The sequence below is a fragment of the Trichechus manatus genome, unplaced genomic scaffold (assembly GCF_000243295.1).
Source record: "Trichechus manatus latirostris isolate Lorelei unplaced genomic scaffold, TriManLat1.0 scaffold00185, whole genome shotgun sequence".
NCBI lineage: Eukaryota > Metazoa > Chordata > Mammalia > Sirenia > Trichechidae > Trichechus > Trichechus manatus.
The window spans coordinates 3,918,308-3,944,584 of NW_004444121.1; the positions used below are offsets into that span (position 1 = coordinate 3,918,308).

The 26,277-nt window shown below is 59.5% G+C and overlaps 2 protein-coding genes across 5 annotated transcripts in view; one reads left to right on the top strand and one right to left on the bottom strand.

Moving 5' to 3' along the window:
* The window catches only part of ZC3H3 (zinc finger CCCH-type containing 3), a 90,291-nt gene extending 79,358 nt beyond the window's left edge, over positions 1-10,933 (bottom strand). Inside the window, exons 1-3 of the mRNA XM_023741614.1 lie at positions 10,806-10,933; positions 7,526-8,837; positions 6,137-6,330 (exon numbers count right to left, since the gene is read on the bottom strand). Of these exons, the coding sequence (XP_023597382.1) occupies positions 6,137-6,330; positions 7,526-8,837; positions 10,806-10,893 (1,594 nt within the window). The 5' untranslated portion in view covers positions 10,894-10,933. The remainder of the gene's footprint in view (positions 1-6,136; positions 6,331-7,525; positions 8,838-10,805) is intronic.
* Positions 10,934-13,298: 2,365 nt separating this feature from the next.
* GSDMD (gasdermin D) lies at positions 13,299-23,859 on the top strand. 4 transcript variants are annotated; one of them, XM_023741632.1, is made up of 11 exons: positions 13,299-13,968; positions 20,006-20,228; positions 20,399-20,591; positions 21,311-21,479; positions 21,684-21,786; positions 22,033-22,086; positions 22,294-22,389; positions 22,481-22,656; positions 22,736-22,877; positions 22,977-23,050; positions 23,176-23,859. In XM_023741632.1, exons 2-11 carry the CDS (start codon positions 20,009-20,011, stop codon positions 23,416-23,418), a joined length of 1,470 nt encoding a protein of 489 aa, XP_023597400.1. In that variant the 5' UTR covers positions 13,299-13,968; positions 20,006-20,008; the 3' UTR covers positions 23,419-23,859. The 4 variants fall into 4 exon arrangements, with proteins under 4 accessions (XP_023597400.1, XP_023597402.1, XP_012414222.1 ...); XM_023741634.1 differs by lacking the exon at positions 13,299-13,968 and adding an exon at positions 16,200-16,618; XM_012558768.2 differs by lacking the exon at positions 13,299-13,968 and adding an exon at positions 18,704-18,987.
* Positions 23,860-26,277: the final 2,418 nt, after the last annotated feature.

Consider the following 26,277-nt stretch of genomic DNA (forward strand, 5'->3'; position numbering starts at 1 on the left):
TCAGGGGGCATGATGTGACAAACGCTTAAAAAGCTCCCCGGACGGCTGTGCGGAGGAGCTGCCTGGAGTGGAGTTAGGAGTACAGCGGCCTTCCTGTAGGAGCGGCACGAGTCCCCACAAGCCACCAGCTGCTCAGGAGAGCCCGGTACATGTCTGTGAGCCCAAGAAGGCAGTGAGGGAGGGACGGGCCTCTCAGCGGAGGCTCAAGCAGTGTCCGATGCCTGGTGTCCAGGGCTGCGAGGACGGCGGTGCAGAGAGCACCCAGTCTGCCGCGGAGGGCCTACTCTGGCAGGCTGCAGGCGTAGGAAAGCGCCAGGACACAGGACCCCTCTGGTGCGACCCCAGACAGGGCCTTCAAACCTCAAGCCAGAGAAGCGGCCCAGAGAGCCGGCCAGGCGCACTTGCCCAAGGGGCCAGGAGGGGGCGCGCGAGGACCAGCGTCTGCAGGTCTGTCCTGTGCAGACCACCCAGCCAGGCAGGCCACACAACCAGAAGACCCCAACCCAGGGAATTGGACAGGCCTGGCCAGGGCTCCCAGAGGGTGCACCCAGCCCCAAGGGAGCTCGGCGTGTGCCTAAGGAGTGACAGCCGAGAGTGCTCACCCGGGGCTCTGCAGCACCTTAACCCTCCTCAGAGGAACAATGAAGCCGGGACGGGTGTCGTTCTGGCGGACAACCTTGCTCAGGCAGGGTGAGGTCTGGACGTGGCCCAGTGCAGTGACACCAGCCAGAAGAGCGCCTCAGCTGCCACCACCACCTGGGGTAGAGGCTGGGGGCCACGTGGTGAAAACCCCTTTCCCATCACCCACAGCTCAGCAAGAGGAGCACAGCCCGGCTGCTCCAGCACAGAGAGCCCGGCCCAGGTGGCGCCTGGCAACCCAAACCTCACCCGGCGCCAGGCACACAGAGGTGAGTGCTGCAGGGAGGGAGATGAGGGCAGGGCCGTCACTGGCATGTCCACTGTCCTGGACATGTGAGATGGAGGGAGTCCCCCACCCCCTGGCCCTCCCATTCCACCCTTCTCTGCAGCCCCGTGTCCACAGACCCCAGCGGGGCTTCGGGGTAATGTCAGCACTGCCTGCGGGCTGGCTTCCCCTGGCAGATGGCGGCAGGCATCTCTAGGCAGCTGGTAGGAATCCATGACCTGTTGCCACCAAGAACCAACCCCTTAGGCCTGAGGACACTTAGGAGCTGCGTGGCAGGAGAGCTGGCCCCTGCCCGGCCTGGGTGCATGCTAGTCTCTCCAGACAGGCCTGGCAGCTCCCCGGGAGCCAGCCCAGCAGCCCAGCCAAGCCTGGCACTTCAGGGCAGCCTAGTGGCGGCCAGAGGAAAAAGAGCCCACCTGGACGGAGGACCGATGGCAGGGCAGCCGTCTGCGTGTACCGTAAACACTGCAGGCTTAGGCGCTAACTGTCATCATTACATGGGTGGTAAACTGGAAACCATTTCTGAGGACTATAAAGGTTTTCATCTCTTCTGCCCAAATGCCTTCCCAGCGTCTGTGCACCCAGAGCAGGATGCAGGGGGGTCTGGGGCCCACGCTCTGCCGCAGCTGAGGCCGGAACGGCCCTCGGCGAGTGCAGCTGTGCCCGGCTCCCCTGGGCCAGGAGGCCCTGTCCTGGGTGCCTCATCTTCACCCCCTGCTGCCGACGGGCCCATCCCCGGGAGATAAGGGAAGCAAGAGATGGAAGGCGGAGGCACATTCGGGCCCTCCCCGTCCTTAGTGACACCCAGGGCCACCTGCGCCACCCCCACCGGGCTACAGTCCGGCTCTGGCTGACCACCTGGAGACCCAGGATATGACACGGCGGGTGGGAGGGCAGGGCAGGCAGGGAGGAGGAGAGGGCAAGCAGAGGAGGCGTCTCCAGAAGCTGCAGTCCCCGCAGGCAGGCGAGAAGAGGCCACACGGCTGCTGAACAGTGCAGTTTCGAATTCAATTAAAGCGATTATCTGTTGTGCCAAATAAATTGTGTACAGCATCTATCCTGCGGCACTTTACACCTTCGGACTCGTTATTCCTGTTTCCCCGTTTATGCGCTCTCAGATTAAACCGCTGATAATATGCGCCAAAGTAAAAAATGAGCGCACCTTGTCCGAGGAAAATTGATTCTCTCTTTTCCTGAACCGGGCGATTGCCAGGCTTTATATACTCGCTTCCTGGTGATCATCAGTAATTCAATTTTCTTTTTATTAGCCCCCTTATCTGCTGAGCAATATAGCAGCAGAGCTGACCTCTTTCGCACGGGTAAATGTGTAAAATCTTTTCCCTGATTAATTTTGCCAGTTAAGAAAAAGAGGAGAAATGGCCCGGCTCTTAGCCATCACAATGAATAAAGCTTAATGTTGATTGTGATGGAATTTCTAATGCCAGGGAAATTGATTGAACGCAGCAATTACGCTGCGATAGTAACTCAGGGGAAATGGGATCCGCTCTCCAGGCCGTAGCCTTTTGGTTATTTAAAACAATCCAATTTGCAAAGATAATTATGTATTAGTGTTTTATCTGCCACTTGAAATGAACAGGGGAGTTTCGATACTGGCCAAGCATTAGCAGGTTATTGCTGCAAATTACTTGATACCTGCTTTCTTTCACATAAAGAGAAAATTAGGCCGATCAATTACCAGAAAAAGGTGGACTGTGGGCATGGGAGGGGCACGCACGCCCTCTTCTGGCCTCCCGGCAGCTCCACAAGCCTGGGTCAGAGCTGGGGCCCTGGGGCTGGGAGCCCGGGGAAGGCGCCAGAGCCGGTTCCCCTGCTTCCTGGCCAAAAGCCAACAGTGGGGACAAGGTCCTTCCATGGACACCTGGGAAGTGGCCACCTGCCACTCAACAAGGAAAACTGGCCTCGCCGCGCAACGCCCGTTGTGAGGACACAGGAAGAGAAACTGCAAAGCAGCCTCAGCCCACTTACCCATCTGCACGCTGGCCCTGCTGCCCGCGACCACGCTCGCCCCATCCACACGCTGACCCTGCTGTCCACGACTGGCCCTGCTGTCCGCGACCACGGTCACCCCGTCCACACACTGGCCCTGCTGTCCACGACCACGCTCGCCCCGTCCACACGCTGGCCCTGCTGTCCCTGACCATGCTCGCCCCGTCCACACGCTGGCCCTGCTGTCCGCGACCACGCTCGCCCCATCCACACGCTGACCCTGCTGTCCACGACTGGCCCTGCTGTCCGCGACCACGGTCACCCCATCCACACACTGGCCCTGCTGTCCACGAGCACGCTTGCCCCGTCCACACGCTGGCCCTGCTGGCCCTGACCACGCTCGCCCCGTCCACACGCTGGCCCTGCTGTCCGCGACCACGCTCGCCCCGTCCACACGCTGGCCCTGCTGTCCGCGACCTCGCTCGCCCCGTCCACATGCTGGTCCTCTGTCCCTGACCACACTCGCCCTGTCCACACGCTGGTCCTCTGTCCCTGACCATGCCCACCCCGTCCACATGCTGTCCCTGCTGTCCACGACCACACTGGCCCCGTCCACACACTGGCCCTGCTGTCCGCGACCACGCTCACCCTGTCCACACGCTGGCCCTGCTGTCTACGACCACACTCGCTGGGGGTCTGCATCTCCTTGGAGGCGCACGGCCTCACTGTGAGGCAGGAGCTAAGAGGGCTTGCCTCACTCAACAGGAACATCCACGGCATTAACAAGCATGAGCAAGGTGGCAGGCCCAGGAACAGTCCTCACCCCCACCGCCAGGGTCCCAGACAACAAGGGGGCCTGGGCGAGCCATGCGCTGCCTTGGGGGGGTCCCCAGAGGCGGTCCCTGTGCCATGCTGCTGGCCCGCCACCTGCCCGGCAGCCACGAGAACACAAGTCTCGCACCGCACGCCGCTGCCCAAGCACCTTTCACAGCCCTACCCAGTCTGAGGGCAGACCCCGCTCCTGCTCACCTGCTCACCAGCCCTCAGCCCACCCCCAAGGCCTGTGGGACACTTGGGGCTGCCCACTGCCTCTTCCGTCTCTGACTCACTGCCGCAAACCCAGGACCCGTCCTCGGTCCTCCCTGGTCCCCCCACCCTGCATTCCTGATCTCGCCACACAGCCCCTTCTGTTCCCTGTCTCTCAGCGTGCCCCCCAGAGCCACGACCTCTTCCCCTCCCCCTCCTGCAGCTCTCAGTTCAAGTGTCACCTCCTCAGAGAAGCCCTCGCTGACCACCCGCTAATGCTGACCCCTCTACAGCTCCAGTACATCATCCTGTGTCCTTTCCTCAGAGTGCACACCCCCACCTGGAAGCACCCGGGGACCTGTGACAGGCACCAAAGTAGTTGTCCGTCTGTGTGTCTGTGCCTCGGGAACACCAGTGTCTGCCTCTGTCTTTTCACCGCAGTGTCCCGAGACCTGGCACTTCCCCATCATAAAGGGGGTCAACACATATTTGTTGGGTGAAGGAATGGATGAGGGGCAGGGGGGTGGATGATAGGTGAGTGAGTGGGTGGGTAAGTGAATGGATCGACAGGTAGGTGGGTGAGTGGGTGGGTGGATGAATGGATGGATGATGGGTAGATGGGTGGAAGGACAGATGGATGGGTGAGTGGGTAGATGGATGATAGGTGGATGGGTGGGGAGGTGGCAGAATGGGTGGATGGGTGGTGGATGGGTAGATGACAGGTGGACAGGTAGGTGGGTGGGTGAATGTGTAGGTAGGTGGATGATAGGTAGGTTTGTGGGTGAGTGGGAAGATGAGTGGATGATAGGTAGATAAGTAGATGGGTGACCGGGTAGGTGGGTGGATGATAGAGGGCTAGGTGGGTGAGTGAATGTGTAGGTAGTTGGGGGTGATAGGAAGATGGGTGGATGGGTAGATGGGTGGGTGGGTAGATGGATAGATGGGTGGGTAGGGGAGTGGGTGGGAGGATTGATGGATGATAGGTGGATAGGTGGGTGGGTGGGAGAATAGGTGGGTGGGAGAATAGGTGGGTGGATGGATGGGTGGGTGGATGATGGGTGGGCGGGTGAGTCAATGGGAAGCCCCACCCCCACCCTGTGGCACATGCTGCTGGGGCCATCACGTCTCTGTCCAGAATGACCAGGTTATTTGCTCCCTCTGGAGTAGAGTGAGCGCTGGAGATGGGGGCCATGTGTCTGCTCCCTCTGGAGTAGAGTGAGCGCTGGAGATGGGGGCTGTGTGTCTGCTCCCTGGGGCACTACAAGACCACACACGCACACACATATACATGTTTACACGTACACACGCACATGCACACACAGGCACACACGTGCACATGGTGCCAGCTCAAAGCTGAGAGTGGTGACTCTCCCCGGGAAGGCCCAGCTGTCTCTGGGCCGAACTCCTGCCCCAGCCTCCCCCTACAATGTTCCCCTTGTCATCCACCCTTCCAGGGCAGGGCCTTGGGACCCCATGCTTCCCCACCACCGGCTCCCACGTGGGGGCTCGGCGCTGCTCGGACACTGGGCCCTCACTGGGCCCCAGAGCGCCCCCCCTCCGTGTCCAGCCCAGGCAGCGTGCCGAGCCTGCTGGCCCCAGACATGCCTGTCACCTCTCCAGATCCCGCCTGTCACAGCTTTGCAGATCCGGATGACCTGTCACCCAAAGGCTTAGGCTCCCACACGGCTGGCTGCTCCACGGGGCGCCGCAGGCCTCCTGCACCCACATCAGTCCCCTCAAACCCCTCGGCTGCTGTTCCCACCCCCACCCCAACCCCAGCCTCAGCTCCACACCCATCTTCCGGAGCCCCAAGCACATGGCCCACGGCCCAGGGCCTGTGCCAGGCTGGCCAAAGATGCAGCAAGTGCAGGGGAGCCTTGCACGAGGTGGAGGCTGGCGGGAGTCAGGCAGCGCCACCTTGCACCCCTTCCCAGCCCTGCCACCATGAGGGACATGCAGGCCCCATAGGGTCTGCATCAGAAATGCGCTGGGAAGGACACCCCCCAGTCTGGCAGCACTCCCCCGAAGTACAGCACAGAACTGTGGCCTGCCAGGCTGGGCCCTCTCAGCCAGCCCGGGGACAGTGTGTGGTAGACAGGTGGACATGGACGTGGCTCACAGTGGAAAGCAGAAGGAGGACAGGACCCAGGGAGCACCGTGGCTCAGCTCCAGGGCCGCGCCTTGGCCCCAGCACGTGCACAGCCCGCCACCCCCCAGGTCCCCGCTCCCAGCTCATACCTTCCTTTGCGGGGAGGTGGGCCCGGCTCAGAGGCAGGCGGTACAGCCGGTGCCTGGTGACCTGCAGCAGGCCCTTGTTGGGGGTCTTCTTTAGAACAGGGCTGCCCTTCCCTCGCGGGGCGTGTCTCCGCCGGAGGCTGAAGTGGCTCTTTGCAGTGGTGGCAGGCGGGCTGGTCTTCTTGTCCCCAGGCAGGCTGAAGAGACAACAAACAGGAGGCTCCCAACAGGCTCCCAGTGGCTCTTCCCACCCACCTGTCCTCACCCAGGTCCCAGCAACCAACAAGGCCAAGGCCCAGCAAGACTCACAGGGCTCCCCTCCCCCAGCATTCCCACAAGAGGAAGGCCTCTGCCCGAAGCCCAGCCATGCCCAGCCGCTCCCGACAGGGGTGGGCCACCAGGAGACACACTCGGTGAGCAGCTGGCAGGAGCCCCTGCCCATCACAGCTCCATCAGGGCAGGGCACTGGGAAGGTGACCCATGCCCATCACAGCTCCATCAGGGCAGGGCACTGGGAAGGTGACTCGGAGCCCAGCCTCCCAGGGGACCATGGGGACGGCACACCGCTCTGCCTCCTGTGGCCAAGGTCACCCGCGGACTCTGCCTCCTTCTGGGGGTACACAGAGCCTGAGAGCCCAAATCAGGACGCCCACCAGAGGCTGCACCCCCCGTCCAGCTGGGCCGCTGCCCTCTCCAGCCCACCAGAGAGACTCCTCAGCCTGGTGGCCCAGGTGCAGATGCGGGAGAAACAGAGAGGACTTCTCCCCGGGTCCCACCTGAACTCTACCCTGCCCCCACACCTAGAGGAAGCACGCCCACCCCGCACAGACATGCCACTCTGGGCAGACCTGGGGTGTCTGCATCTTCTTGTCCCCGGCACTTGGCCTCGCCCCAAATGGTGCCCATCAGCCCTAGGGACCTTCCCGTGGAAGCCGACTCCAGCAGCCCACTGGGCTCTTACCATGGAGGGGTGGGGGTCCACCGGCACCCACCAGGGACGGGGCGCCTGCCTCTACCTCTGTCCCCACCTAACCGGGGCCCCAGGAAAGCCCCTGAACCATTCTGCACCCCATCTTTCTCATCATTAAGGGACAACAGTAACTCCTATGTCCTGCCATTAGACGCAGAAAAGTTGAACACGCTCACACGGAAAACTCCAAGCTCAGGCCCTGCACACAGCAGGCGCTCAATAAGTGCAGCTGCCATTCTTCACTTCCTCCCCCAACTCTGGGGTGGGCCTACGATTAGCTCTACACATCAAGGCGGGGCAGCCTCCCAGAGGTAAGGCCACTTGCCCAAAGCTCCACAACCCAGGGGCCAAAGGGCCAGCGTGCCGCCCTCCCCGCCCGCCCAGACAGTACCTGGCCCCACCCTGCCTGCCCAGAAGCGTACCTGGCACCGCCTCTCCGCCGGATGATCTTGGTGCGGCTCTTCACCTTGTACCCCAAGAGTGGGGTCTCCCCAAGGAGTGGCTTCGAGCCACTGGGCCCTGCTGCCGGTCTGTCCTCTGGGGTAGACTGAGACAGGACCGGGGAGAGCAGGCCGGCGCGGTCCCTGGGGCCGGCCTCTGGCTGCCAGTGGAAGGAGGAGGAGGAGGCCAAGGGGCTGGAGGCCTTCCACTTGTACTTGCTCGGGGAGGCCCCAGGCTTGGGCGGCGGGCTGGCCTTCTTGGGCTTGGCATCCACGTCAGCTTTGAGCTGTGGCTTCCCTGCCCGCTCTGCCACACCAGCCGAGGCCTTGCATGCATTCTCTGCAGCTGCTCTGGGGCTGAGGGCCTTCCGGGCGGCCCGGGGACTCTTGGCCGAGGTGGCCACCCATTTGTAGTTGTTCTTTCGGAACTTGTTGGTTCGACAAGACACAAGCAGCGAGGCTTCCCGGGCCTGCCTGGGCCCCGGGGTTGCTCGGGCTGGAACCACCGCCAAGCCCAAGAGGGCTGGCTGATCTGGATGGCCAGCGTCTACCCTCCCGTCCCCGAGGAGCTGAGCAGCACAGCTGGCTGCAGAGTGCAAACCCACCTTCCGGCCTGGGGCCCCACCACTGCAATGGGGCAGGGCGGGTGGGATGCGCGCCTTGACCACGATTGCGCCCTCACTGACCGTCCGCCGGGGCTCTGGGGGGCTCCTGCTCACACTGCTTACAGACCTCACTACGCGGGGCTTGCCCGGCTCCTTCTGGCAGACCAGCAGGGGGTCCTCCCCACCGCAGCGATCCTTGACTCTGCCTGGCCTTGAGGGTTGCAGCTTCCCACCAGGGGGCTCGCCCTCGCCCTCCTGGGGTCTCTGGTCACTCCAGGGAGTGCCCTCACGCTCCTCCAAAGGATGCTGCTGGGCCTCCGAGGCACTGGCTGAGTCCGGTTTTGATGGTGGTTTAATTTTGATGACCATGTTCTGATCTGGGCTGAGCTGGACCTGCCTCTCAAGGACATAGGGCTGGGGATCAGGCCCCGGGCTGGCCCCAGCCCCGAGGGCAGGCTGCGCGGCCCGGTCACCAGGCGGGTCCGTGGATCTGGGAGGCCGATTCACCAGGGAGTACTTCTTCCGCCAGGCAGGCCCGTGGTGAGGGGCAAATCCCCTGCGGCTTGGACGAGGGTAGTGGGCGGTGAAGGACCTGGTGCTATGGTATGCGGGTGGCTGCCACCGGGAAGCAGCTGAGGTGCACGGAGCAGCGACGTTGCCATGAAGGTTTTTGTAGTCATCGATCAGACCTGAGAAAACAGAATCACAGTGCAATCAAGTGAATCCACAACAATCACAGCCACCCTGGGGAGCATCAGCTGGCAGACAGCCCACAGTCACCATCTCACTCTGAGGACTGGCAGCCCCCTGCCTGGGACCCACAGTTAAGTCCCAAGTCCCATGAGCCCTTCCCCCACCAGTTCCACTTCTCGGCTTTTTCTGGCTGCTTATCCTGAAGACACGCCCCCACGGTATCTGTCTGTTAGCTGTCCTTGCGTCAGCTCCGACTCGTGGTGACCTTATGTACAACAGAATGAAACACTGCCCGGTCCTGCACGGTTTTCATGATGGTTGGTATGTTTGAGTCCATTGTTGTGACTATTGCATCAATCCATCTCATTGAAGGTTCCTCTTGTTTTCGCTGACCCTCTACTTTGCCAAACATGATGTCCTTTTCTAGCGACTGGCCTTTCCTGATGACATGTCCAAAGTACGTGAGTCAAAGTCTCACCATTCTTGCTTGTAAGGAGCACTCTGTTTGTATTTTTTCTAAACAACAACAGGAAAACCCACTGCCACCGAGCTGATTCCAACTCACAGCCATGCAATAGGACAGAGTAGAACTGCTCTACTGGGTTTCCAAGGCTGTAACCCTTGATTGCCACATCTTTCTCCTGAGAAGCAGCTTGGTGGGTTCCAACTGCCAATCTTTTGGTTAGCAGCCAAGCGCTTTAACCACTGCGCCACCAGGGATCCCTTGTATTTCTTCTAAGAACGACTTATTCATTCTTCTGGCAGTCCAAAGTATATTCGATAGTCATCCTATACTATGAGTCTACTCTGACTCATGGCGACCCTATGCTATGATACTCCCTATTTGCCAGTCTACTGCGTCTCCAACTCTTTGAGAGGAAGTATCACTCAGTATGAAGAGATCAAAAAACCCCATGCTGTAATGCCCCGACACCTAGGGGATGAGTCAGCCACAGATGGAAAGAAAGAAGCCCCCTGGGGGCAGGACTGCAGATTAATAATCTCCACTGCCCAGCACACAGCACAATGAATGTCACAGAAATGACACCCGGGCGCTCAGCACTGGAAATCAGCAAAAGCAAGTACAAGGAGCACAGACCATTCAGCTGTTGGAATGTCACACATTGTCCTCCCCTACAAGAGAGGAGAGACCTGATCGCATGGAGCCAAATGACCGCTGGATAGCTGTCATAGTGCAGGAGGGCCCCCCAAAGGTCCTTCGGCTGGAACAACCTTGGACATTACAACTCAAACAACAGGTCAGTGTCCAGCCTCCCAGTTATCAGCATCCCCCACCACAGAGAGCCCAGGTCCAGACCTGGTGACACCTTAGGGCAGGTATGACAAAGCCCAAGAAGCCCAAGTGGGTGCCAGCCCACCTGGACTCATACATATTTTCCAAATCCCTAAGTCTTCCCTTCGTGGGAATAACCTTAAATAGGAATTTTTTAAAAAGGTTTAGAAAGTCCAGCTTGGTTCTAAAAATTATGAAGTGTTACAGCTGAGGCCTGGGAAGTCTGGGCCTGACACACAAATGTGGGGTGGTGACTATGCAGAGAAGGGGTGTCAAGAGACGATGAAGACACACATGCAAACATACACACAGGTGGACTTGGCCATACTGGACCAGAGACGAGACAGACGCCCCACTGCCGAGACGCGAGGGTGGCCGCCGGTGAGAGCAGGGGGGCCGCCCCGGTTACTAAGCGACGCGCCCACCATCACCGCCGCGGCTCCAGAAGGGCTAATGCTGTTGGTCAGACGAAGACAGAGAAGGGGACTGACCAGGCCGGCCGGAAGCTCCTCTGGGTCCCCCATCCCCTGCCCAGCCCTGCTCCCCACCACGGACAGCGCTCCCAAGGGGATGGCTGGCGAGCGACCCCTTTCCAGAAGGAGTGTGGGAGCTTGCTGTGAGGGGAGGGCAAAGACAAGTAAGCGCGACCCCGGCCCCCGGCCCCACCGACCCTGCAGGAGACGGATCTGTCGCCGTAATTGCTCCTTTTCCTCCATCTCCGGAGACCGCGACGCCCGGCCAGGCCCCCGCGACGTCATCGCTCCGCGACCGTTTCCCTCTGGACCGGGCGGGGCCGCGGCAGGGCGGAGCCGGAAGAGCGCGAGACGCCGAGAAGCGCGGAGACTGCATACTGCGCCGGGGCTGCAGGCGTCTCCCGGGCAACGCCCCGCCCACTCCCCCGAGGCCTCCCGAGAGGCCGGGCCACGCACGCGCAGAGCGAGAAAAGGCGGAGGCGACGTCACCACCGAGCGCCCGGGCTCTGCCAGCTGTCGTGGAATCGCCCTGTCAGGAGTGGCGAGGAGGCTAAACGGGCGGCGGCCCGTCCCGTCGGGAGGGGCCGCCGGGGCTCTTCACCGCCGCCAGCTCACGTTCCCCTCTGGGTCGTGGGCAGGGCGCTGAGACCTGAGCCCCCTAGCCCACCGCACCCCGCTCCGCCGTCCCTTCTCTACGGTCTCCTCGTGGAGCGCCCGGGGGGAGACCTGGTGGGAGAGGGGCCTAGAGGGAGATGCAGAGCGCACGGAGGCCTGAATGTCTGGCCAGAGTTAGAGGGAGGCCGACCCGCCTGGGTTCAAATCCCAGCTCCCTAGCCGAGTGATCGCAGGGAAGTACCTAACCTCTAAACCTCACTGTCCTCGTCTGTAAAGGGGTAATAATACCTAACTGACCTCAGACTGTCGTGGAGCTCTGTATGAGGGATCTAGCTCTCAGTCGCCACTACCTAAAGGGTAACTTTGTTATCTATTACTGCTTAGTATCACCGTTTTAATCCACGCCATCCCTCCCCAAGGACCCGAGCTTTCTTCCTCCAGAAACCAGATTTCTGTTATTTTTTTTAACATCTCAAAAAATGAAGATGTTGTGAATGACAATAAAAGAGATTATTTGCACCGATGCAGCTCAGTGGTGAAATCCTGGTCTGTTTAATCAATGGTGCTGGAACAACTGGATATCCTTTGGGAGGGAAATGGGGTGCTCAATATCTACCTCACTCAAAAAAAAAAAAAAAAGATGGATCAAAGACCTAAACATAAAAGCTAAAATCATAAAGCTCCTTAAAAAAAAAATCAGCACACTATTAATGAGTATTATTTTGTTTTACAGTCCAGTCTAATCTTTGTCTGAAGAGTGGGCTTCAGGAATGGTTTTAGTTCTGGGTTAACAGAACATCCGGGGGCCATGGCTTCAAGGGTTCCTCAAGTCTCAGACCCTTAAGACACACAAAGACTTCTGAACAAAAATATTGAGTATAGCATTGTTTACGAATACCAGACAAAAATCATCAGCATGTTCATAGCGCTTATATTATGCCAGGCCTGTTCTAGTGTTTAAAAAAAAAAAAACAGTTGCTATCAAGTGGACCCCAACTCGTGGCGACCCCATGTGTGTCAGAGTGGAACTATGCTCCATAGGGTTTTCAATGGCTGATTTTTTGGAAGTAGATCACCAGGCCTTTCTTCCAAGGTGCCTTTAGGTGGACTGGAACCACCGACCTTTTGGTTAGTAGCCGAGCACATTAACTGTTTGCACCACCAGGGACTCTCTCTAGTGTTAGCATTCAATGAAGCCTTACAATGACCCGTCTTAGAGATGAGGAAACTAAGGCACAGAACATTGGCCACTTGTATCAGCCACGGAGAGAACAAGGAGGAGTGGGGGGTGGAACCCAGGGAGGCTGGCTCCAGCATCCTGTCTTCTGACATCCAGCACACCCTATCCTGGGACACTGATGCAGAATCGGGTCAATCCCTAGCCCACAGCAAGTCTCTGCCCTCCTCCAGATTCCCGAGACCCTGGATCGACTAGTCTGTGTCCCTCTTTCCCCCAATGGCCTCTTCTTGCTGCCCGCCTGGTCTCTCTCGCCTCACCTCTCTGCCTGTGCACACTCCCCTGGCGGCCCGGGTGGGGCTCTGGGACAGGGAGGGTTTTCCATCACACACATTCAGCACCAAATGCAACCTGAGGATTGCACATCCATGTCTGTAGAAGGCCACTGCCGTGGACAGCTTCCTCTGTCTCCACCGGAGAATTTCCCTCCGCTGCCCTCCCCCCAGCTTCCCACCCTTTTCCCATGCAAGGGTTTCCTTCTCCAGCCTCACTCACCTTTGAGGAGCTGCTCTTATGAATGGCAGGTTGGTTCACTTCCTCCCTGGGGTGCGCTCTGCTCCTCCCAACCACCCCACGACGTAGGGTACCCTGGTACCAGCTTCTCAGCAGGGGGTGGGGAGTAACTAAAGCGACTTGCAATGGCTCATTTTAAATGCGACTTTCATCAGGGACATGCAAAAAATGTCAAACCCTCGGTGGGGTCCCCCTCATGGGTACACCCATCTTTGCAATCTGGCCTCATCTCATTATCCTGCAAAAGTGCATGCCCCTGCCCCCTACTGACCCAGCCTGCACCCACCCACCCAACGGAGGGGATTTCCCACCCCAATCTGGACGTGGCGTGGGACCATTCCAGCTCCTGCCAGCATTCTCCCCAAGGCCGAGGTCTGCACAGTCGGAGTCAGACGGCCTGGACTCACCAGCCCCAGGGGCGAGCAGGGGCTGGCACGCGGTCCACTACCCATGGGTGCCCCCTGCCTTTATCCTGGGGGGGACAGGAAGTGACTGAGAAAGAGGACCGCGGGTCCCCCTTGCGGGCTGCATCACATACTGCCAACCGCAAGGCAAATCGCACCCTCCTGCCGGCCAGGTCCGCCTGAGAGAGCATTTCACGGTTCCGCTCCTACTCCCTCGCCATAGCGTTTCCACGGGGCACAACCGCTCGTGCTTTCAGTCTCGCGGAGACAGTCTGCCATGTGCTCTCATCAACTCGGCAGCAGGCCAGCCGCCCACGCCCCCAGCCTTGGGCCTGGGGCCGGCCTACCACGTACTGAGCTCCGGCTGCGCTCCGCCAAGGAACACATCCCGCCAAAGGGAAGGCCTGTTGCCCGCTCTCCGCGCTCAGCACTCTCCGACGCGCCGCAGCAGCCCGACTGCGTGCGCGTTCGGCCCCTCCCCGACAGCGCTTCCGCGCCAGGGCTGCTCTGGGAGCTGGCTGCGGGGCGCAGGTCCCCGGGCCGCCGCAGGGGCAGAGGTGTGAGCCGGGTGAGGCAGCGGGACGAGCGGAGGTGAGAGCTAGACGGGGTGAAGGCGCGCCTGCGAGGGGCGGGGCAGGTGGGTGCGCGTGGTTGTTAGGTGCCCTCGGTGGGTTCCGCCCCGTAGCGACCCTGTGTCCAACTGAAGGAAACACTGCCCGGCCGTGCGCCACCTTCATGATCATTTCCATGCTTGAGCCCATTTTGCAGCCACTGCGTCCATTTCCTTGAGGGTCTTCCTCTGTTTCGCTGACCGTCTAATTTACCAAGCTCGATGCTCTTGGTGGGAGTGAAGGTGGGCGGGGCGGGTGACGGTGAGGCTGGTGGGGACAGGGTGAAGGGCCGGGCAGGTAAAGTCAGGGTGGGGCGCGTGGAGGTGGGGTGAGGACAGGTGGCCTCGCCTGCCCGCGCGGACACACCCCGGGACACCCGCGTGGCCCCAGTCCCAGCCCCAGCCCCAGCTCCTCGGGGCGCCCAGCAAGGGTTCCCAGCGCAGGAGGGGCTGGGCGGGAGCAGGGGAGGAGAGGCCAGGCGGCTGCTCTGCTCCGGGTCTTTCCCCGTGACCGTGTCCCGAAGCATCACCATCCCGGAGGCCTGAGAAGGTGCTGGCGGCCTCCTGAGCCCCGGGCGGTGGGGGCTGGGCCAGACCGGCCTCCTACTGGGTGTGTCCCCTGTGCCCCTCACCCTCCTGGTACTTCTCCCGCCACATGCTGGCTGTTTCCCCGCCAAGAATGCCTCTCCACTCCTCCTCTGCCCCAGCGCCACTCTCCCAGGTTCCCCACGAGGCGCCCTCCGCTGGCTGGCCTACTGCCCCAGAGCTCCTCTTCCGGGGTCTTGGCGACTTGTTTCTGTCCCTGGGGCTGAGGCCTGTCACTGCCTGTCCCAGGCCCTTAAACCAAGGCGGGGGTGGGGAGACAGCAGGTGCTGTGGTTGGCAGGGAGGTTCCTCTTCCTTGGGGCCCAGCCAGCACTGCTCACAGGCCCAGGTGATGCACACACTTCGAGAAGCTCCCCAGGCTCCCAGTCCCGGGTCTCAGCTCGCCATCGTGGGTGGTGGTCTACCCAGCCCACCTAGGGGGCCTCACTGTCCTCTGGCCTGGGGGCCCAGTAATAGCACCTGCAGTCTTGGTCCCCCAGAGGTTCCCCGTGCTCCCCCCACGGGCCAGTCTTCCAGTGGGGGCAGGGAGAGCAGTCTCACTTCCTCCTGCTAGGGCTGACCTCCGTCCTCTCTGGAGTCAAGAGCCCGTGGCGCCCTCACCCACCCAGCCAGCACTTCTTGTTTTGGGTTATTACAAAATGTAAACAAGGGGTCACAGCAGCCATGCCCCATCCAGATGCCGCACAGGCCAGCCCCAGGGGTCCACGCCCGTCTTGGCTCCCGGCCACTGCTCTGTGTGTCCTGCCCGTGGACGGCCTCAGCGTGTGCCCACATGACACTGCCGCTGCGGCTGCCGCCCCCAGCCCATTCCTGGAAAGTCCGCGTGGTCCCCCACGCCCCTGTCCCGAGAGTCGTCGAGGCTCACAGTGCACTTAGGATGCCCACCTCCCACGCTGGCCTGGAGCCCAGCCGCCCCAGACAGAGATAAGGAGCGCCGGAGGCTGCAAAGGGCTGTGTGGGAGACGAGAGGAAACAGGCTGAGCTGCAGGACAGAGTGCCCAGGCGGACCCGGTGCTGGGCCAGCAGCGTGACCCGCCACGGATCACACATAGGCACAAAATGCACAACGCATGCAAAGAAACACATACATACGTGCACATACATACCCGTATGCACAAACATCCACATGCATGCGTGCGTGTACATATACATCCACATACACGCGTACACACGTAGACACCCGTCTAACATTCAGAAACGTGTACACATACATGTACACATACACTTGCATACACAGGCTGACACACATCCACACAGGCACTCGCCCTACGTGGGCTCCTGGAGCCTCCTGCCCACCACCTCCTGCTCAGGCCCAGCTAGTGGGTTCGGGGGCTGGACTGGAGCTGGGAGGTCCATGCCAATTGGGTGGGTGCCCCAGTCCCAGAAGCCGTCAGCCAGCAGAGCCCTCAGGCCTGCACCCCCAGCCCCCAGCATAGAGAGAGAAACAGGGTCCCAGAGCCTGGGGCCAGGACACCAGGCCAGGCCTTTCCTTGACTGTTGGGGTGGGGCTGTTGGGACAAGGCCTTGCAGAGTGGCCCAAGCCCTCTCAGTCAGCCCAGCCCCGTGGTCTCTCAGCGACACGGGAGCCCAGGAAGGCCAGTCTTCATCATGGAGACGGCACCAAGACAGGCCCCATGGGTGCTGGCCCTGGTGCTGTCAGGGAGGGGCTGGCCCTCCTGGATCCTGGGCTCCAGGATAGGGTGGGGTCCCTGCCTGCGGGGGCCCTGGTGAGACCAGCCCTTCCCAGCAGCACATCCTCTGATGAGGCCTATACCCCAGATCTGCAAACCAGTACCTAAAAGAGAAGGGGGTGGGACCTGGAGGGGCCTGACATCACCCCTCCACCTGGACCAGGCCCGGGGAGAGGGAGGAGGCACAGGGCCCCACTCAAGCCCTGACCTTAAGGCCCAAAGAGGCTTTCTGACCGTCCCCTCTACGGTCTCCAGACCCAGGACTCCAGCCGGAATGACCAGACTGACAACATGAGGCTGAGCTCGGGGGCTGACTAGACTCCACGCAGAGTAAGGTAGAAGGTGGTCTGAACGCCCATCGGAACCTGGAGCAACAGGGCAGACAGCCTGTGGAGCCCAGAGGTGGCTGCTCCACTCTGGGCTTTCGTACAACAGCTTTACTGAGAAAGAAACCACGTTCCCTACAACTCACCCATTTACACTTCACGATTCCAAGGGTTTTAGCATAGTCACGGAGTTGCGCATCCGTCACCACAAACAATTTTAGAAAATTTTCATCACCCCGAAAAGAAACCAGAACTCCTTAGTGGTCAGTCCCCGCCTCCTCCCTCCCTCTTCCTCCCTCCTCCCTCCAGCCCCGGCAACCTCGGACTTGCTTTCTCTCTGTGGATTTACCTATTCTGCACAGGTCACGTACATGGAATGAGAGTATGTGACCTTCTGTGACGGGCGTCTCACTTAGCATGCCTCTCTCAAGGTTCATCTGTGTGGTACCATGTGTCAGAACGCCATTCCTCTTTTTGGCTAAATAATCTCTCCCTGTATGGATCGACCGTATTTTGTATCCACTCTCTGTTGATGGACACTTGGGTTGCTTCCATTTGGGAGCTGTTTGTGAATGCTGCTGTGGACATCCATTTGAAATTTCCGTGTGGACATCTGGTTTCATTTCTTTTGGGTCTATACCTAGGAGTGGAATTGCTGGGTCAGTGGTGTCTTAGTCGTCTAGTGCTGCTATGGCAGAAATACCACAAGTGGGTGACTTTAACAAACAGAAATTTATTTTCTGAAGGTTTAGGAAGCTAGAAGTCCAAATTCAGCACGCCAGCTCTAGGAGATGGTTTTCTGTCTGTCGACTCTGGAGGAAGGTCCTTGTCTCTTCTGAGCTTCTGCTCCTGGGAGATCTTCGTGTGGCTTGGCATCTGTTCCCCCATCTCTGCTTCCTTATTTGCTTGTTTAATCTCTTTTAGATCTCAAAAGCGATTGATTTAAGACACACTCTACACTAATCCTGTCTCGTTAATGTAACAAAGACAACCCAACCCGTTCGCAAGTGTGATTATAACCACAGGCGTAGAAGTTGGGATTTACAACCTTTATCTTTAGGGGACGCAATTCAAGCCGGACGGTCACTGTGTTTCTCTGTTTGAGGAACTGCCTGACTGTTTTCCACAGAGGCCGCACCATCTCCCATTTCAGCCAGCAAAGCGCAAGGCTTCCTGTGTCTCAACATCCTCACTGACCCCTTTTTCTTCCTGTATTTTTTGTGAAGTCATCCTCGTGGGTGTAAAGTTGTTCCTGGTTGCCGTTTTAATTGCATTTCCCTAATGACTAATGGGAGCCCCAGTGGTGCAGTGGTTAAGAGCTACGGCTGCTAACCAAAAGGTCGGCAGTTCAAATCTACCAACCGCTCCTTGGGAACCCTATGGGACAGTTCTGCTCTACCCTATAGAGTAGCTGTCTTAGTCATCTAGTGCTGCTGTAACAGAAATACCACAAGTGGATGGCTTTAACGAAGAGAAGTCTATTCTCTCACAGTCCAGTAGGCTACAAGTTCAAATTCAGAGCGTCAACTCCAAGGGACCACTTTCTCTGTCGGCTCTGGAGGAAGGTCCGTGTCATCAATCTTCCTTTGGTCTGGGAGCTTCTCTGCTCAGGAACCTCAGGTTCAGAGGACTCGCTCTGCTCCCGGCCCTGCTCTCTTGGTGGTACGAGGTTCCCATGTGTCTCTACTCGCTTCTCTGTTTTATATCCCAAAGTAGAGTGGCTGAAGACACTATCCAATCCTGTGTACCTCCTCAGCAAAACTGCAACTAATCCATCTTATTAAGTCATAGTAATAAAGTTTACAACACATAAGGAAATCACATCAGATTACAGAATGTTACACAATCGTACAATACTGGGAATCATGACCCAGCCAAGTTGACAGATATTTCTGGGCGACACAATTCAATCCATGACAGTCGCTATGAGTCAGAATCGACTCGATGGCAAGGATTTTTTTTTTTTTTTTTTTAAGACTTTCTAAGTGCTGGTTAGGAGTCTTTCCTAAGAAGGAAGCAACCACAGGCAGCTGCAGCCTGAGGGAAGCCAGGCCCAGAGTAGGAGGAGGAGGCAGGAGCTTCCTGACTTCCTGGCAGGCTTAGGGTGGGCAGCCCCAGGGCGTTTCCGGGAAGGCTAGCAGTTGCGTCAGGCTGCTGGTTTCACTTTTGAACCTGGGCACCTCCAGCCATCCAGTCACAACTCCAGGGCAGAGGCAGCGTGCATCCCTGACCCACAAGGCAGCCTCGCTTTGCTCTGTGCGTCCAGACCCCTTGGCCCCCGGTCAGGGTGAGCCTGCCCCAGCCGCGCCCTCGCCCACCTGCTCCCCGCGACAGACGCCCCAGCCGCGGTGCTCCGTGTCTCGCGCTTGCGGCTCAGGGTAGGGCCGCCCACTGGTGGGGTGGGGGGTGGGTGGCCCACAAGCACCCCCACTTTGACGACCTCCGGGCTTGGGGCAGGCTGCGTCCCATGGGATGAGCTACCCCGGGCTGGACTCGGAGGGAGCCTTTCAGGCGCCAGCCCTCCGTGCTGGACCTCTGCCCCAGGCCCTCCGGGTCCCACCCTCCAATTTCTCAGGCCACACGGAGGCGCTTGCTCTCTATGGGAGTGGCCAGTTCCAGGCAGTGCGGTCAGGCCTCCTGGGTTCTGGGTCAGGCCCATGTGGACCTCTGACCCTTCCTGGGAATCAGCGCCATGGGCAGGGGGCTCGTGGGCTCAGGCGTAGAGAAGGCCCAGAGGACAGGCGGGCCAGCACGATCTGGCCGTGCAGGCATGGGGCCCCTGTATCCTTCCTAGCCTCCCAGCCGCCCAGCTCCTCAACCCTGCCCCTGCCCAGTGTCCCTGCCCTCCTGATGGCTCACCCCTCCCTGATTGCTCCCCTACCCCTCCCTCATGACCCCACCCCTCCATGGTTGCCCCCCCCGCCCCTCCCTCATGGCCCCACCCCTCCCTGATGGCCTCACCCCCCCCATGACCCCCCATCCCTCCCTGATAGCCCCGCCCCTCCCTGATAGCCCCACCCTGGCCCTCCCTGATGGCCGCTTTCCTCAGGGAGGGGCAGCCAAAGCGATGCTGGCAGGGAGGAGGCCTCGGGGCGGTGCCCTGCAGGCACTAGCCGTGGAACACAGGTGTGAGTGGCAGTGTCCAGGTCCCGCTGAGGGCTGGGAGTGCCATATCGGTCAGGGTGCTCACAGTCCCGTGGGGCCATGGTCAAGGCTGGCTGGACGGGCACACTTTCTGTGTCAGGCAGCAGTCGGGTAAGAGCTTCTGCCAGTCAGCGCAACCAGGGCTGCTGGGTAGGGCTGCTTTGCAGGGAAAGAGCTCCCCATCACAGGAGGCATCCAAGCACCGGCCTGCCCCTTCCCAGTCCTTGCAGACTGACCTTCTGCCCTCCACAGAGCATGCCATCTTCCTCCTTCGAGGGCGTGGCCCGCAGCGTGGTCCGGGAGCTGGACCACAGCGGGAAGCTCATTCCTGTGGACAGCCTGCGGAGCTCCGCCAGCTTCCAGCCCTACTGCCTGGTGGGCAGGAAGCCCTCAAGGTCCTGGTTCTGGAGACCCCGCTACATACCCGTGAACCTGTCCATCTGGGACATCCTAGAGCCCAATGCTCCGGAACCAGGTACTGGACCTGGTGCTGAGACAGCCCAGCTGGGCGAGTTGGGGGGGGTCAGCCTGCCGGCAGCTCCAGCCCCGGGCCTCTCCTGAGGCTGCGCGGCCTGTGTCCCGTGTTGTGCGCTCTGCCTGGAACGAGGCAGGTGTCGGCAGGCCTCAGCTCTGCTCTCGCCCCAGCCATGCAGCGCAGCGGACCCTTCCACTTCCATGACACCGTAGACAGGCAGATGAAGGGCAGCATGGAGCTGAAGGTTCAGGGACAGTGGGAGATCTCAGGCAGGGCTGCCATATCCAGCAGCTCGAGCACCTCGATGGACGTGTTCATGCTGCGTGTGGACCCCAGCACCTGGGAGGCCCTGCACCAGGAAAGGTGGGCCCCTTTGGGGTCAGGGCTCTGTGTACCTGGGAGGCCCTGCACCGGGAAAGATGGGCCCCTTTGGGGGTGGGCACTACTGACCCGAAGCAGCCCCTCCATGTCTTGATTCCTGGGCCTCAAGTGGAGATGGCGCAGACCCTGGGTGTGGGGCCACTGGTTCCGCGCTATGGGAGGTGGACCATCCTGTGGAGGAAGACCCAGAGGCTGGCATGCTGGGGGCGAGGCCTGAGCAGAGGGGGCAGCAGGCAGTGGGGAGTGAGGCAGCAGGCAGTGGGGAGTGAGGCTGCAGAGGTGATTTGGGGCCTTGACTTCCAAAACTGCATCCTGAGGGCCCAGGGGGCTGGTGAGGGGAGGGCAGGAGCCAGGGGAGTCCCAGGAGGATGCAGTGGACCAGGGGTTCGGGGAGAGGAGACTTGCCATCTGAACCCTGGGAGGAGGAGGTAGGGAGCAGTTGGGGGGCACCTTCCCTGACGTCTTCTGTTCTCCCTGCACCCCCTGTGCCCACAAACACCATCAGGAGCACCCAGAGTGGAATGATGACTACCCTGTGCCTGGGTGTCCCCAGAGCACCATGGCTCCATTGCCACACTTGGCAGGCAGGAAGACTGAGGCCCGAACATCAGCCAGCCTGGCCCAGGGTGGGAGCTGTGGCAGGTGGACGGGGCGGCGGGCGGAGGCCAAGCCAAACCCGTGCCCCCACCCCCCGCCCCCAGGCGCCTGCGGCAGCCGGTGCACAAAGTCCTGCAGCAGCTGCGGAACCGCGGGGACAACGTGTACATGGTGACAGAGGTGCTGCAGACACAGAAGGAGGTGGAGGTCACCTGCACCCACAAGCAGGAGGGCTTAGGCCAGTTTTCACTGCTGGGAGCTGCGTGCTTGCAGGTGTGAGAACAGTCCGAGGACAAGCATCGGGCAGGCGCCAGAGGTGAGGGGTGGGCACCCCAGGGAGCTGTGCATAGCCCCGAGCCGGCCAAGTAGCCTGGCTGCTGCGGCCATGGTGATCACCGCTAGTGGCACCCAGCATGCCCCCCCAGCATCCACAGCTCGGAGCCCAGAGTCCAGCCTGAACCACCTCCCCCCCCCCAGGGCGACAGCCAGGGCCACCTAAGCCGGAAGAATACAATCACCATCCCCTCTGGCAGCATCCTCGCCTTCCAGGTGGCACAGCTGGTTATCAGCTCTGACTGGGGTGAGCAGGGAGTGGGGTGTCCTCTGGGGCTCAGGCTGGGGGGCAAGGCAGGGAGGCCTGGAAAGAGCCCCTGGAGGGCTAGGGACAGACCGCTCAGCTTTCTGGTCTGGGTGGCCAAGGCCTGTGCTCTGGCGTGTGGGAGGTTGGGGCAGGACCTCACCTGGACCAGGGCACCCTGATGGGCGAAGGAGAGTTCAGGAGCCAAAGATGACCAGTCTCCTGTCTCTGCCCCTGCCTGGCCACCAGACATCCTCCTCTTCCCGGACAAGAAGCAGAGAACCTTCCCGAAGTCCCCAGCAGGTGAGACCATGGGCCCCCTCCGGGTCGTTGTCTGCCCAAAAAGGATGTCCCATGAGCCATGGATGCTAAGGAGCAAACAGAACCCAGGTGGGTAGGTACTGTCCCCCCCCACCACACACACACAGATTGACAGAAGGACCCCAGCCGGCCAGTGTTGGGGTCCTGTACTGACCAGCCCTGCCTCCCTCCCCTCCCTGTGTGCCCCAGCCAACAAGCCCACCAGCCCTGTGGCCGGCCACTCTCCGCCCCCGGGCCTCACCTTGCTGATGAAGTCCGTCCGGCAGTCCTGCAGTTTCCTGTCCGGTCAGTGCCCCCAGGCTCAGCCCACCCATCCTGACCCCGGTTCTCCAGAGCTCTGGGGGCACCTGGGCAATGCCAGCCTCTGTCCCTGCAGACGGGCCAGCAGAGGAGTGGGCGGCAGTCACCAAGGACTTTGTGGGCCTGCGGGCAGAGGTGGAGGCCCAGGCCCAGGAACTGGCGCACCTGAGTGGCGAGCTGCGGCAGGAGCTGCTGGAGGCCCTGGGGAGGCTGCTCCTGGACGTGCCGGTGCTACAGGCCCTGGAGGAGACGGTGAGCGGTGGGTACAGGCGGGGAGTGGTGAGGCCTGGGCCCACCAGCCAGCTCACTGCCCGCCCATCCTGTGTCCCAGCTGGAGCAAGGCCTGCTCTGCGGACAGGTGGAGCCGCAGGACGGGCCAGCAGGCGCTGTCCTTGAATGCCTGGTGCTGCCCTCCAGAGAACTGGTGAAGGACCTGGCCATCCCTGTCTTCTACCTGCTGGGGGCCCTAACCGGTGAGGGCCCCGGGGTGGGCAGGCTATGGGCAAGGGGAGGGATGTAGTGCCCTGGTTGGGATCTTCCAGAACCCCCTTACCTGAGACGTCTCTCCATAGCTCTGAGTGAGATCCAGCACCTGCTGATGGCCAAGGCACTGAAGACGGGGGCCCTGCGGGGGCAGCTCGAGCTGGTGAGAGGGTACAGGTTGTGGGGGGGGGGGTGTGCTGGGCTGGGCAGGGTGCATCTGGAAGGTGGTGGGGGTGGATGTGGGAAGTCTGGGGCCCCCGCCTGACAGCCACCACCCCATCCCGGCAGGTGGGGAGCATCTTGGAGCAGAGCTCCCCATGGCAGGAGCCCAGGGATGTATCTCTGCCGCCAGGGCTCCTGGGTAGTGTCTGGGGCGAGGACGCCCCCGCCTGGGTCCTGCTGGAAGAGTGCGGCCTGGAGCTGCAGGTGGGCACCCCCCAGGCGTGCTGGGAGCCCGAGGCCCAAGGCCGCGTTTGTGCACTCTACGCCGCTCTGGCGCTGCTGCTACAGCTGGGCCAGGAGCCTTCCTAGCCCACGAGGACAGCGCTCCAGGCCTGGCCGCCCTCTCCCTGGCCAAGTGGGTGAATGGTGCCTGAAGGACCGGACACTGAGTTAGGTGTTGGTTTTTCCCTTTTTCGTTTTTATTGTGGTGATACGTACATGACGTTTGCCATTTCAACTGCTTTCACCCTCCGTTTTCAAGTTTTCTCATCCCCTTTGGTGGCGCAGTGGTTACGTGCCACGGCTGCTAACGAGGAGGTCGGCAGTTCGAATCCACCAGGCGCTCCTTGGAAACTCTGTGGGGCAGTTCTGCTCTGTCCTATAAGGTCGCTATGAGTTGGAGTCGACTCGACGGCAACGGGTTGGTTTTGGGTTTTTTCCTTTAACACAAACGCAGTAACCCTCAAGCAATAACCCCTGGTAACCCCTAATAAACTTTGGTCTCTGTGCCTTTGCCTATTCTGGATGTTTCATACGAGTGAGCTCACACAGTATTTGTCCTTTTGTGTCTTACTTCACCCCGGTGGCACAGTCGTTAAGCACTTGGATGCTAACTGAAAGGTTGGCAGTTCGAACCCAGCCGGTGGCTTCACAGGAGAAAGACCTGGCTTTCTGCTCTCATAAAGATTTCAGCCTAGAAAACCCAATGGGGTAGTTCAGCTCTGTCACATGGGGTCATCACGAGTCAGAATCAACTCAATATAATGTTTCCAAGGTTCTTCCATGTGTCAGGACTCCATTTCTCATTATGGCGTGATAACCGAGTTTGTTTTTTCCACTGTTTTATATCGATAAAATATACATAACGTTACTGCTTTAATCATCTTTAAGTGTACAGTTCAGTGGCATTAAGTGCATTCTCATTGTTCTGCAACGTCACTGCTTTCTATTTCTAGAATATTTTCATCACCCCAAAAGGAAACCTCGTTCCATTAACTCCTCACTCCCTGCTCCCCCCAGCCCCTGGCAACCACGGCTCTCCTTGCTGCCTCTATGCATTTGCCTACTCTAGGTATTTCACATAAGTGGGATCATACAATGTTTGTCTTTTCACACTTGGCTCCTTTCACTCAGCATAACGTTTCCAAGGTCCATCCACACTGCAGCATGTATCCCAACTTCATTCCTTTTTACGGCTGCGTGATCTTCCGTTCTATGGATATACCGCCTTTTATTTATCCATGGTCTGTTGATGGACCCTGGGGTTGATCTCACCTTTTGGATGTGGTGAATAGCGCTGCAGTGAACACTGGTGCTCATGTTTCTGCTTGCGTTCTCACTTTCCGTTCTTCGGGGGCCTATACCCAGGGCTGGAATTGCTGGCTCATATGATGATTCTATGCTTCACTTTTTGAGGAACCACCACACGGCTCCACAGCAGCTGCACCATGTTACAATCCCACCAGCAATGTGTGAGGGTTGCAGTTTCTCTGCATCCTCGCTAACACCTGTGGGGTTCTGTTTTATGTTTTCTTCTAGCCATCCTGGGTGAGGGGTGAATTCATATCTGGTGGTTTTAATTTGCGTCTCCCTGATGACTACTGCTGTTGAGCACTTTTCATGTAGTTATTGGTCATTTGTGTATCTTCTTTGGAGAAATGTCTATTCAGATCCCTTGCCTGTTTTCAATTGGGTTATTATCAGATCATTATTACTGGTATGGAGCTGTGGATCTGCACTCCTGAACTGGCCCGTGGTCTGCGCTTTGCTTGGGCCTGGCCACTTGGAGCAGGCCCACCCCGAGGCTGTGCCCCAGCCCTCCCAGCATGCTCTCTTGCCTATGAAAGAATGGGGCAGAGCAGTTTTGGCTAGATGAGGAATTCCACCAGGATGGGTCACTGTCTGGGGTATTGAAGGAACCTGTGTCTCAGGGAACTCAGAAACATCCTGCTGAAGATAGCAGGCCCATCCTTAGCCTGCAGGAGCCACAGACATGCTGGAGTAAGTGTGGCTGACAGCAGACAGACCTGCCCTCCTCGGGTCACAGGGAGGCTCCTGGAGAAGTGAGGACCCCAACTGAAGAAACTAGCCTTTAGTCTGTTTCATCCAAATATATTTACTATCTCAAGAGAAGAGGCCTCATAATCCTTGAGTTGCAGGTCCCTGGGATGTCAGCGGGTCCTGGGGCACGTGTTGAGTTCATTACTTGCAGGGGCTCTGCCCTAGTGGAAATCCAGGACCTCAGCAGCTAGTGGGGGCAGTGGCCCCACTTCTAGGGAGAGGTAGGGACCAACTGATCTAGCCAGAGAGTTACTCTCAATCTCTCAGAACTTCAATAGCCTTTACTTGGTGGGGACAACAGTCTACCTTCACAGCAGAACCCAGGCTCCCTTAATGTGCCAGACTTGTGGGGTGGAAGGTGGCGGAGCCACATTGGCCCCTCTGTCCCAGGGCACCACTGACATGCCACATGCAGGACTCAGAAAGGGAAGGTATGGAGGTTCTGCTATGGCAGGGAAATTAACCCCAAGAAACCTGGATCCAGGCCCAGCAGTGAAGTTACTGTCAATACAGAGGACAGTCCACCCAAATGACCCCAGATCCAGGTTGCTGAAATCCCCTAGAAACTGCCCTCCCCCACGCAGAGGGGAAGCTCAGTGCCTCATAGGCCTATTTGACTTCTAGAGAGCCCATGGTCCTACTTTGGAAACCCTCTTAAGGGTTTCTTAAAAAGCAAAACCAGAGGAATGGGGACTGGATAAAGCCCAGGCCCTGTTACTGTTAGGTGCCACTGAGTCGGTTCCAACTCACAGGGACCTTATGTACAACAGAACAAAACACTGCCCGATTCTGCACCATCCTCACAATCATTGCTATGTTTCAGCCCATTGTTGCAGCCACTGTGTCAATCCATCTCGCTGAGGGTCCTCCTCTTTTTCACCGACCTTC